The sequence below is a fragment of the Cheilinus undulatus genome, linkage group 20, assembly GCF_018320785.1.
Source record: "Cheilinus undulatus linkage group 20, ASM1832078v1, whole genome shotgun sequence".
NCBI classification, from domain to species: domain Eukaryota; kingdom Metazoa; phylum Chordata; class Actinopteri; order Labriformes; family Labridae; genus Cheilinus; species Cheilinus undulatus.
The window spans coordinates 19,293,121-19,306,614 of record NC_054884.1 but is presented as its reverse complement, the minus strand read 5'-3'; the positions used below and the strand labels follow the sequence as shown (position 1 = coordinate 19,306,614).

General features: G+C 39.8%; 1 protein-coding gene across 1 annotated transcript; it reads right to left on the bottom strand.

The window, feature by feature from the left end:
• Positions 1–1,039: 1,039 nt before the first annotated feature.
• On the bottom strand, positions 1,040–11,614 carry LOC121528735 (heparan sulfate glucosamine 3-O-sulfotransferase 2-like). The gene is made up of 2 exons (XM_041816302.1): positions 11,133–11,614; positions 1,040–1,658 (listed from the first exon to the last, which is right to left on the bottom strand). Exons 1-2 carry the CDS (start codon positions 11,612–11,614, stop codon positions 1,040–1,042), a joined length of 1,101 nt encoding a protein of 366 aa, XP_041672236.1.
• Between the last annotated feature and the right edge of the window lie 1,880 nt (positions 11,615–13,494).

Sequence of the window (13,494 nt, the reverse complement as noted above, 5' to 3'; positions counted from 1 at the left end):
TCTAATCAGGGATTAAATAATGTATAGAAGAAGTAGTTCAGGAACAGTGGCTCACTTAAGCCTCTTAAGCTTTAGCTAAAGCTAACACAGCTTCACTAGTCACATATTTAACATTACTACATAAGCCATTGTAGCTAAGATAGCTTTAGCTATGTGAGCTTTAGCAATAAAGCTAAAGCTAATGTAATTACATAGCCACTTTGTGAGATTAGCTTAAACTGCGTTAGCTATGAAGCTACATTAGCTACATGATTTACACAGCTAATAAAGCTACGTAAACCATCCTCACTGTGCTTTAACATTTCATGGAGGACAAGCATCTTTCCTGTAGGCAGACTGTTTTCTTCAAATGTTTTGTAAGCAGATTTTGAAGGTCAGATTTTTTACTTTTGGTATCCTAACCCTTACGCTAACGCTACACAGAAGTTTAATCTGATTTTGCTTCAAAGGTTTTAACGTGCATTTCCGTCCTGAAAGAGACAGTGTCTCAGATGAACGGTCTGTGAGAGTGGCCATCAGTGATGTACGGTTTGCAGCCAGACCCTTCTAAAACAAGCCTGTAATATGTTGAATGTGTGGTTTTCAGTTTCTTTTCCTCCTGAGTTGCGTTAAACTGAAAACATGTTAATCCTGTGTGGTTAAAGTTAGTACATTTATTAAATTCAGTGCCTGCTTTTTTTCTATACAGTGCCTCCAGTTAAAAATAGATATGTCTATGTTGCACTCTCTACAGGACCAGAGCACTGTATTATGCTGCTGCATTTCTTCTGTGTTTTTGTATTCAGTGTGCAGCAATGTTCTTTTAATGCATTTGTTTCTGCTTTTCAGCTTTTTTTTTTTTATTTGAAACTTTGAATTGCTTTTGTTTGTACTTTTGTTGTGTTTGAAATGTGCATCATTTTTGAATCCTCAGCCCATTTCTCCTTTTTTTGGCTCATTGCAGCGAGTTTGCCCTTGTTCTCATCTGTTTGATACTGAAGGTTAAGGAATTTTTGAAGAAGGAATATTTCTGTTACAGCTCAGAAACATGTCCAAACCTCTATTCCCACTTGAAATCATGACCCACCATTTCATAAAACTTGTCATTGTAAGGTCTGTAAAAGTCTCTCAGCTGCTCTATAGCGTCTCTGTCTATCTGTACATGAGTTCTGCCCTTTGACTTGCCCAGGCAGCGTGGTGAGCCGCTGCTCTCCGGCTTCTTAAGGCAAGGGAAGCCCTTGGTGCGGTTGAAGTAGAAGTGTTTGTCTGTGACAATTCGCTTTAACCCGAGGAAGTCTTGCACCCGAGCCAACTCCCCCGCTGGGTCTGTGATAAGACGCTCTCCGCTGACAAAGTGGATCTGAGCCAAAGGGAAGTAGCGGAGCCAGTTCTCAAGATGCAGAACGTACAAGCCGATCCTGATGGCGTTCCAAGACGTGTCCACAATGCCAAGACTCTGGTTTCTGAAGGCCAGATCCTGGAAGCTGGGCAAGTCTGGAGTTTTGGATAAAGTTTGAGTGTAGTCTGAGATTGCTCGAGTGACGGGGTCCCGCACCACCACAATGAGTTTTGTATCTCGAGACATGGTGGAGATCCGATGGGGCGTCTCTTTTGTCACAAAGTAACTTGGTGTCTTCTCCATTGTGATTTGGCTTTCCAGTGTCCTTGGCATTAAACTTCTGAATAAAAGACAAAAACATAAAGTTAAGTTCCAGAAAGATAAAGGTTTCTCATTTACATTCACATTAAGAGTTTTTATAACATTTTCTCACTGTTTTGAATTACGTAAATACCACAAAGGCTAACACTCAGACAGAGAGGACACAGCGTCCTTGCCTTCACTCTGTCAAAAGGGAAAAGTGTGTATTAGATGTCTATTTAGGGCAGGATTACTCAAGTGAGCTTCAAAGCCACAAAACCAACAGAGAAGCTCCAGTTTGGCCATGAACCCAGTTTCTTCATGTAAATGATAATAAGAGCACTGACGCACAGTCATAGTAGTCCATTGTCACAGGAGACCAGACTCGCAGACAGCTCTCCTGTGCTTCAGCCAGCCTGGTTCAAGAGTAATAAATCATGATAAATCCAAACAGAACACATATAGCAGAGCCACTCTGTGAGGTTACTTCTGGGTCTTCAAACTAGGCCATTCAAGTCTTCAAAGAAATGATTGGAACAGGTTTGTGTACACAGAGCAAAAGTTTGAGATTGTGCTGGAAACTTTACCAAGGGCATTGTTTCAACTAGGGATGTGCGTGACCAGCTAACTAAACAATTAAACTTTGTCACCCTCAGTAATTGGCTCTAGAATTAGTAGTCAGATCACACAATTATTGAAACTTCTAAAAATTTAGTTCCACAATGCTGCTTAAATGTGATTTAGCTGTGACCCAGCTTTTTGCTACTAGACAGGGCTGCAGTTGAAGTTAACAAAACAACATAATCATGACAAATTTGGGCCACATTCTTCTCTTCTACCTAAGTCCACAAAGGCCTGATTACCTGACAATCGTAAAGACTGAGTGATTTTATTTTTCCAGATCTGCTTGGAAGATGGTCAGGGCTCCTCCAATTTGAGATTGTAAATTTCAGACATGTTCAATATTTACAGTCAGACTCAACATGGGTCTGGTCTGCTCGACAGTCCTGTCCTAAAGGTTTATGTCACCACTGTGATGGGGCTTAATTCTGCTAGTACTCTGCTCATGGTGCTTAACACTGGTCTTTGTTATAATAGGGTACAAGCTTAATTATAATATTAATGATAAACACTGGTACAGACGGTATGGGTGTGGACCTGTCCTCTGTGTAAAGCATTTTGAATTCAGCTATGAATTGGTGCCAACGACAACCAATCATGAGGCAAGCTGACTGAAAGAGGAAGCACATCAAACACAGCCTTGACCATAATTGCAAACATGAAGCATTCAGTTAGATGGACATCTGAAATGGAGGACCAACCTGTTGGATAAAGAAGATACCATGAGTTTTTATATGTCCTGTAAAAAATACCACAATCCAACTGACAAGTAGAGGAGAGGGACTATAATAACTACCTTAATAGGTGTACCAGGAAGCTAACAGCTGGCTACATGTAGCTTGTTTACTCTAAAGTTGCATTTGACTGTGCAATTTGAGTTTTGAAAGTAAAGACTGGTTGTTGGTTAATGAATCTGTTAGTGTGGTGTACTGTGTTGGTCATTGTATTGCACATCACACACTACATGAATGCAGCTGTTAAATTTGCCATTATTTATATCATGTGTGGGGTTTAAAATTAGTTGTGATTTCAGAAATCTTTTAGTTTGTGCCAGGCTTTAAAGGATCCTTGCTACTGCCTAAAACCAACCACTGGACTGGTAGCATCTTTTAGGACAAGCATGTACAGCACCTAGAAAAAGTATTCACCCCCTTGGAAGTTTAACCCTTGTATTGATTTTATAAATCAATCATGGTTAATATAATTTGTAACCTGACATGCTAGATGGATTTGTTTCACACATCCATCTGGGAAAGCTTCAATCGGAAACGTTTCAGAAAAGGCAGAGGCTTTGAAAAAAAAACTCGGAGTGTGACGTGATTAATGTTCTGTCTGTCACATCTCTACGGGCAAATAAGAGCAACAAAACACGTGACGTAGCCGCTAGCATGCTGCATGTGCGCAGCTACTGAGGAATAACACTAAACATGGCGACTATAGACATGTAAGACTTTTGTCGTTTTTGAAAAGAAAACAACTCACTGCTGTTCTTTGTTCTTCTTTTAACGAAGAAATGTTGTCAAGTTCTGATAAAACTGGTGCTTTAGCAGCATCCACGCTAATCTCTTCCTCCATAACTGCACCAGCTCTTGCTGCTGCTTGTTTACGTCACTACTCTGTTGCGCCTGAAAGTACTGCCCCTCGTCACTGATTGGTCCTATCACTTTCTAACTGGGCTGAAACGGTTCAGATGGGAGCTTAACAAGATGGATTCGAGGAAACAAGGAAACGGGCGTATCCATCTGCTTTGCAAGGTTATATAATTTGGCTTTTCTGACAAAAGAAAAAATACAAAAAACCTTGGAAGTCAAAGTGAAAACAGACTTCTACAAATTGTGGTCAATTGAATAAAAAGTATGTTATGTAGAATAAGTGACTGCATAAATATTCACCTTTAAAGTGACCGACCTAATTCAACAGAGGTTGAGCCAATTGGTGCTAGTAGTCACACAATTACTGAAATGGAGATCACCTGAGTGCAGTGAATGTGCCTCAAGTGATTGTAGTGTAAAGACACCTGTGTCTGAAAGGTCCAGTCACTGGTTAAGCAGTATTCCTGGCTACCATTACACAATGAAGACAAAAGAACACTCCAAGCAACTCTGAGAAAAGGTTATTGAAAAGTATAAGTCAGGGGATGGATATAAAAACATTTCAAGGCACTGAATATCCCCCAGAGTTCAGGTAAATCCATCATCAAGAATTGCAAGGAATATGCACACCTGTAAATCTGCCTAGACCAGGCCGTCCTCACAAATTGAGTGACTATGCAAGAAGGAAACTAGTGAGAGAGTCCACCAAGACACCTATGACTCTAAAGGGGTTACAAGCTTCAGCAGCTGAGATGGGAGAGACTCTGCATATAACAGCTGTTGGTTATTCACCAGACAAAGCTTTATGGGAGACTGGGAAAGAGAAAAGTTGACTCGACTCCAAGCAGAAGAAAGTTCTTCGGTCAAGACGCTATGTTTGGCTGACACCTAACACTGCACATCACCACAAACACACCATACCGACTGTGAAGCACGGTGTTGGTAGCATCATACTGTGGGGATGCTTCTCTGCAGCTGGTCCTGAAAGGCTAGTAAAGGTAGAGGGTAGAATGAATGAGGCAAAATAAATAATTTGTATTGACTGTATGTTGAATATGAGTTACACATAACTACTGTATAGGGGTGTGGCTGATTTGACTGGCAGGTGGGGATGGGGCCAGGTGGCTCCACCTCTCACCGCCAGTTGTTAGGTTCCAACATGATAGCCACCATCCTCTGGCACCAAATTCCCCTTTAGTTACCAAAAAGTGAGATCACTTAGACTACTTTGATGTTTTATACAGACTATAGGGCACACAATCTTAAAACACCCTATAAACATGTGCTTATTCATGCCAATGGAGGGTTAGATCAAAGCTATTTTCCCAATCACATCACCATCTGACACATCCATACTCAGCTAGTTAACTTGTCTTATCTTTATATAAACAAACATCTCTGTCTGATGTGTATTGATCTAGAGACTCTAACCACTCAGTTTGGCCTTCATTGATGCATGTTTACTGGAGACTTTATGAATTACACTCTGTTTTGAGAGTGATCCTCAGAACTCAGTTGGCACATGACCTTTTCTCTGCAGATCTGACAGGTGACAGTCAAAGCCTGGTAATAGGCGAGGGTTCACATCCCGCTCACATTTCTCAGACACATCTCCAAGATAAAAGGGCTTCAGCTGCCTTTCCGTCCTGACGAGTGCCAATTAGTGGAGATACTTGGAGTCTTTAATGATTTCATAATACCACTGATACACAAACCTCCTGCAGGCTGCGTGACAGCCCATCATTAACATGAGATGTAGTCAGAGGTTGATATGTATGTGATTGGTTGTCTGTGTGCATATTGGCCCAATATTTCAAGACTAAAAGGGGAAAATATTTCTGGTTTAAATCTGTAATGAGGGAGTTTAAAAAATCATGTGGATCTTTCATGGAAATAGAACACTCTGAGCTGCAGAAAGGATGCTTTTTGTACCACTTAACAACCAGTGAATGCTTTCTTTCCATTGATGTTAACATATTATTTCCACGTACAAACACAAAAACAGCTCACAGTCCTGGTAAAAAGTCTCAGGATCTGCAGTTTACCTTGTTTTTCTCCAGAGATTGGATTTTATGAGAAAACAGATGAATTTCTTGACAAAGAGGACCTTATTTTTCTGGCAAACATGGCTTCTGCCACCAAAGTTTTTTAATGCATTAGGAAAGTGAAATGAGTCAAAAGGCTGCAGAAAAACACTTATAATGTGTTTACCTCAAAACAGTGTAGTCAGAGAGGCACCATAGGGAGAGAGGAATGCTTTTTATGACCGTAATAAGCTGACTTAGCTGAGAGAGTGGTTTCAGGAGGTAGAAATGTAGGGATGTGCCAAAATCTTGCAATGCAATTTCAGAAATCATTTAAATATGGTCAATTTAAATGCTTTCAACAAAAAGTGTATATTGTAATACTGTTTTTTAAACCACAAAAGTGTGCTGTCTGCTTCCACAGCCGAACACAGCTCTTTCTCTCAACATAGCAGTGTATGACATACCTTTCACTAATCCCTGCTTGCATTAACTCTTTGGGAGCCAGAGTTTTTTCAAGAAAATATTCAATTTTGATATCAAGATTTCAAAAGGCTTTAGCTTGAAAGTGGTTTGAGATAAAGGCGTACTGTAAATGAGAAAAATCTTAAGAATGACCCAAAGTTCGTGATGGGAGTAAATTCACTTGTCTAATTTGCATATTCTGACATCACCAGGCTGCCTCCACAGCCATTGGCAGTGCTTTTTCTCCCACAGGTTCTACCCTATGCTTCTACCATGTCTCTTCCCCCATGATATTTTTGATTCCCAATCTCGTCCCCATGTCCCCCCACCATGGCATTCGCCGATTACTCCCAACCCAGCCACAGTAAGGCAAAGCATCAGCTTCGCTGCTTGGGGACTGTCATGGTGCACGCGTGCCCTGGTGGTGCCAACATACGCACTGTCAGTCTCACCCATGGTCTCACAGGCCGACTGAACGTCATGTCAAAGGGTAAATATTCCTCAGTTCCTCCCAGCATTACGAGTATTCTCGCTACAATTCACTGTCTTTCTCTCTGTTGCGCTCCGACTCATCTCCTCAAGCAGGGGTGCATCTTTGAAACTCCATAAACTCCAAAACTTTTAATAGAAACACATCCAAAAATGCTGCTGGGATTAAAGTTACTCATGTCCGCCATCGCCTGGTGTAAAGTGGTAACAACATTAGGCACCGTATTTGCAGCTACAGCCTGTTTAATTCAGCAATGTTGCTTGTCGCAGTTTTGTGACTTTGGTGCTTAAAGAGTTAATGCTGATGCTGATCTTGCAGACCATGCTGCTGCTGGCAAAACTTAACCCCCTCCATCCCAGCCTCCTCCTTTATAGCATAGACTGTTGCACACTCATTCAGATTCCTGCCACTATAAATTAATTGCATTTGAACTAATTCTATTGTATTCAATACGTATTGTCATTAATGTATACATTCATATGAGGGTTTCTAGCTATGCACTCCCTGGATTTTTAAATGATCAACTTGTTAGCCCAGATGTTAGAGCACTGGTTCAGTGTCTCAAAACAGTACGAAGTGTATTTATTCACAGTGAGTCAGACAAAATCAAAGAGGGGTCTGAGGTCCTCTTCCAGGAATTTTAGAGCATCCAACACTGTGTTGAATTATGGAGAAAATTGTGGGGGAAAATGATTATAATCATATAAGGTAGGCTAGTAAACAAAGATTGGATAAGAACAGGTCTTACTCACAGTGCCTGCTAAATTTAAGACCTCTCACTGGTAAAAATAAGAAGTTTAAAGACTTTTTATCCCCTTAAATTTCAAATGTGCATTTTGAGACTATTTAAGACTCTTAAAGGATCTGCAGGGACGCTGTAATATATTAGCTGTGTAGTTCCAAGTGTTGGAGGTTGGAGGTCTGAATTGAACTGCACTGGCTTTGACCTTGTTCAGTGTTGTTAAATAACGCACTATAATTTCTCTTTTTGACATGTGAAGTCCTTAACCTTGTGAGTTGTTTGAATGAGGCACAATGTGCTAAAGGAAGCGCTGGTGTATAATTTATGTCCATTTAAGCCTAGCACTATAATTTTAGTTTTTATGATTATAACGCCACTTGATTTACAATTACATCTGTCGCTACAGGGCTCAACGTGCCTACCCACTTTTTCCGTTAGTAAATTTTGCTGTTCAAATGTTTTTGAAACAATAAACAAATAACATTTCAGAATTTCTTTTCAGATACTCTCTTTTCTTTGTTAATGATAGTTTTCTAAACTTCCTGTTAAAAATCTCAAATTCTCAGTCCTACTGAGACAATCATGGCAGAGCAGGGAGGAGGAGCTTCAAGAGGTTATTTAAGAGATGGGTGTGGTTATCAGCCTCCCTTTGTCCTTGAGCCTGCTCTGTCCATGCTGCCACAGCACTTAAGTGAGTTTGTTTGTTGAATTATTCCACTTTTTCCTTTGTTTACCAAATAAGTGCATCTTTTTAATTATGTTTGTCACTTTCACCAAAGGTAGAAGTTTGTTTGACCACTGAAACCACAAAGAAGAACTAGAGACTTAGAATTGTTTGTCTACTTTAAAGGACACATATGAGTGAGTACATTTCCTACCTAAGTTTAAAGAGAATAATCTATTTTGACACAGTGCACTAATTTATGTTTGTTTAGCAGGAAGCTGAAGCAATTCCTCACTCCTTGTGTAACATATTGGATGCATATATTAATGTAAGTTGATCCCTGTTAGCTTTAATTTAATCTTGATATGTGCGTGGCAATGTTTTGATTTGATATATCTGTTTTGTACAGAAAATCATCCATCCATCCATTCATCCATCCTTTCATCTTCATCTTCAATAAATGGTTAATCTGATTTCTGGATCCATGTGTTTAAATGTGCACCCCACGTAGAGGTTCAATGAGCTAGCATCAGTTGAAATTCAGTCGACCTCCACTAAATTCAATTTAGTGACAGTTTTTATACTTCCAAACCTTCACTGACCTTCCATCTACATTCATCTTTATTGTTGTGTTTACTTTTTAAATGCTTACATTGTAATAACAATCCAACAATCAATGTTCATGGGCATGGTAAACACCTTACTACAATAATTCGGGGTGTGTCTGTGTGTCTGTCTTGATTTGCACGCCACACCGTTGCTCCAATTGTCCTTGAACCTCTCATTACACTTCTTGGGTGTACTGGTTCGAAACTGGTGCCATGAAAAAAATCATGAATATGTACAACATTTCAATACAAACCATAAATGTTGCACTGAGTTATCATTCACAGACTTCTGCGATGTTCCATTTACCTTGTATGTCGGAGCTGGAATTGACGTCACACCCGAGTTCAGTGCATTCCATTAGCTATGAGCTTGTAAGAATAAGTAATAGAGCCCCAAAACAACTTTGTTGAAATACGCCCAGAAGGAAATGTGTTTAGATGAGGTAATACACCTGCTCTATGATCCTCGGTCGAGGTAAGCTCTCTTTAAATCACTTCTCTGTGCTCATATTAAACAAGATAAAACAGGAGGTGTGTCCAACATTGCTGTTCAGTGAATCATTCACTGAGAAATCAGGGTTTAATAGCTGTTTTGTCAGCTGTAGTTGCTGGTGCTACGGAACGTGGTTGAAGATGTGTCTGTCTCCATGCAGCCAGCATCGCAGCAGGCTGGCAGTTTGATGCTTTGTTAAAGTACCACAAAGAAGTGTGTACTAAAACTGTATAAATAAAAGCAGAGCTTTAATGCTTCCCTTATTGTTGTCAGCCTATCGCCACACATATGTACTGGTGCGCAGAGACGCCGAGCTTACATGCAGTTATCTGGGGAAAGACACCCCTTGCAATTCAAATTGGCCTATTGCAATAACCATCTGACGGCATAAGTAAAGATTAGCTTAGTGTCTGAGAGCTGATGGAAGTACGTTGCAGTTTTTATGAAGCAGGAACTTTCCAGAGATCAGGAAACAGCTTTACCTCTGTATGATTTTAAAATCAATTATATGTAAATAAGGTTGGTAAATTTTACTTTAACATTGCCAGCACTAAGCCATAACCAGAAGTTAAATCAGTCTGAGACTCCCAGCTGATTTTCTTATCCATGTGTGGCACTGTTCCAAGGATGTGATTGTTTTCTTATGGTTTCCTTCTTTCAGGAACTTATACAAGGTGGGGCTTAAGTGAACATATCAATATTGCTTTTAAATAAACACACTGTGTGCTATTGTAAATACTTAATATGAATTGTGAGAATCCAAGCAGGTTGCAGGTGGTATTAATACACCTGTTCAGCAGGCAGGAGTGAGATTAAGAGTCTTTTGCTGGGCTCTAGTTTTTTGGCTGAGATGGTGAATGAACTATGTTTTCCTTTAAAACAGGTTGATATCTTTAAAACTTTTTTCTTCTACAGGAGCATATACCATCATTTCACACTCGGGTAGCTCATGGTAAGTCTGATTTGGATATGTCTGGTTGATAATCAAATCAGCAATGGAGAAAATGTGAGATTTTTACCTACAGAGCCACACTGTTGAGCTCTATAAAAGCATCCTGTGATTATTGACAGTGGTACTAATATTGGTTGTAATCAATAGACAAGCAAAGGCTAAAATATACAGTATTTAATGGCTTAATAACTTTAAGCACCATGGACAGTTCATAAGTGTGTTTGAGCTCAGTTACAGTATGTTTCAGTTTTGTTTACAGTATAGCCCGTCTTATATCGGTGTCAATGTAGTGAATTGAGTCTGTCTTACATCCCTAGAACTGGCGTCATTGTGAACACTAGCCCAAGAATTGATATTTTTACACACAAGTAGCCAAAAAAAAAAAAGTCAAACAGTGTTTTAAAACAGCTTTGGACTGTAGATATTTGTATTCAAACTTTGTTTTGGCAAAATATCTTCATCTTTCAAAGCTTTCAGCAAAAATATCTATTGTGGTCTGTATTTGACATGGTTTAGTCCATCTTTTCTCCACTTTTACCAGAGAAAACATGCGTAATCAGACAGATTTAAGGATTAGAACTTCCCAGCAGTCTTTGGGGGTCCTAGCCAAGCATTACGGCTGCACTTTTATTAATCTAATCTGCTTGTTAGTCATCTTCTTACACAACTGCAAAGCTGGTGTGATTCACTTTTGACAGCTCATACTGTAAGAAAAATAATTATTAAAAATTGAAATGAGTCAAATCAGCATATAAATTCTGTGATTACTGGTCATAAAACCTCAACAAACCGGCGTCATTTATATGCGTAACAGTACTGACGGCTAAGATAGACTTGCAAGCACCTTCAGGTGCTGTTCTCACCTGTACCACTCCAGGCCCCTGTCATAGTTCCTATCGAAGAAGTGCGTCTCGGTGCCAGCTGCGCGCACGTCCGGATGAATCCTTATAAACTCTAAAACAGCTCTCGTGCCTCCTTTTTTCACTCCAACTATGATCGCATTGGGTAACTTTTTATTCCCAAACTTCAGGTTACTCATTGGAGGGCTGGGCGTGTCGTTGTGCAGGTTTATGAAGGGTCTTTGGTCGCTTTTCAGCCGGGATGCATCCGCGCCGCTCGGCTGCAGAACGCAGGACAGAGACTTCTGGATGCGTCTTTTGGCTCCATGGTTCAGGACGCGCTGGCAGCTGGGCGTTGGATCACCTGACGTGTGCATGATAGTGTCGGCTGGGAACAGGGCACAGTAACACAAATATGACAGAAAAAGCGACAACAAGCACACAGATGTTCTTGTGAGGCGGTGCGAGAAGGGGAGAAGTCGAGTGAAGAGGAGCACGCATGCCATCTCTCCATGGAAATAAACAGTGCATGATTTTAAAATTGATTCCACGTTCCGTCCTTTTCTGATTGTTTTAGTCGCTTAAACCCGTCCCCAGTCTCCAAAGACTGAAAAAGAACCCAAAAACGAGCACAAAAGCACATCCCAGACCCTGCGTCCCGTCCTTACAGTTTCCGTTTGAGAGCGAAATCCTCCGATAAAACTCCTGGACGCCTCCATGGTCACTGCGCGCGAAAGAAGAGCAGAGGAAGCGCGCGCTTTGACAGCTCCAAGCTGAAGGACGAGAAATATTTCAACATTGTGACGTCAGAGCATCTTTGCATTTTATAAAAAGTATTGAGCTCCCTCGTTTCACTGCTTTAAAAATGTATCTTTTTGACCATAGAACATGCAGGTCTTATGGGGACTTTAGTCTAGGCTGCATCTCAATGTGAACATTTTAACAGAGAAAAGAGGTGTAGACAGTTGGAAGAAATTGACATGGGCGGATGGGTGCAATTATTTTCAACATTTTAATCAAAATAGAGAGAAAGCCACCAATAGTTCATTTGAACAACAGGATAAATTAAGTCTGTTAAGGTTCATAATTCAATCTACATCATTTAAATTGTTATTTCTTAAAATTTGTTATGATTGCTTCTTTATGGTGAAAGGGCCTCATAAAGCCTTAACCTGGGAGCCTCCAAGTGACCAAAACTGCAACAACCACGTGGTTAAAGACTTGTATTTTATTGCTAAATGTGTAGGAAGCAGGGCAATGTCAACAATTTCTCAAAAACCCCATGAGATAACCAATTTATTTAACCAAACAAGGCTAGAAAAACATCAAATATCAGCTATTGAAAGCAACTAATGAAATATCTAAGGACTTTTCTCACTCTGAAGAACCAGTATAAAAGAAATCCACTAAATTGTTGTTTTGATAATAACAACAAAATTAAGCATTGCATGTTGGACCGAATCCCAAAGTATCTCAGTTCTGATTCTTAATAATGACTCAGCACTGGGCAACTGGAGGACCACAAGTTAAGTTTTGAAAAGGGAAAATGTAATATTTTTTATATATAAATATTATATATGTAGTATTACCTCTATACTAAAATTTCTAATCTCTGCACTGTTCTCTCTTTAATCTGCTACACTCTCATCACCGCCTGGTGGCATCTCTCTTTCCTCTTCTCTCTCCTCTATTTTTCATCTGCAGCTGTCTGTCTGTCTGTATGAAGGATCACATAAAAACATAATAAGAGTGATCACAAAGAAATGGCTCAGGACAGTATGGTAATATTAACACCTATAATCAATGATTTTTTAAAAAACATACATAGCTTCATTTTTAGAGGGGTTACTTCAGGGTCTAGCTTGTTACCTTTTTCTACGAGGACATGGATGCTTTTATTTTTCTCCTGCTGTACTCCCATGAGGGAAATCTCAAATCAATTAAACAATAACAACTATGATTGGTGATTAAAATATATGTAGGCTACATATCTCAGGAAGTTACTTCTGGGTCTAACTTCTTATGCTTTTCCAAAGGAAGGCAAATGTTTACGCATCATTTTTTTCCTCCTCTACAGATGTGTAGGTGAGCATGTAGTGTGAGGGGTTAAGCCAGTCTGGCTGCAGACCGTACTTCTCTGACAGCCACTCACAGAACAACTGAGATGCCATCTCTTTAAAAACGGAAGTGCCGTAATTTGCTGTTGCGTCATCAGTTTTTTAAAGAATGAACTTTATTCATAAACAAAGTCTGGCAGTTACATTCATGAAAAAATGCAGACTAAGCAAAATTTCATGAATAAACAGAGAAAAGGTCAGAGGTCTAATCCAGGATTAAATCACGTATGGACCGATTTTAAAGTAGTTACATAAACAGTGGCTGGCTT

Coding starts and splice junctions, on each gene's coding strand:
- LOC121528735 (XM_041816302.1), bottom strand. CDS start 11,614: ATGGCATGCGTGCTCCTCTTCACTCGACTTCTCCCCTTCTCGCACCGC. Junction 1,659..11,132: donor AGGGGCCTGGAGTGGTACAG/GTGAGAACAGCA, acceptor TCTTTTATTCAG/AAGTTTAATGCCAAGGACAC.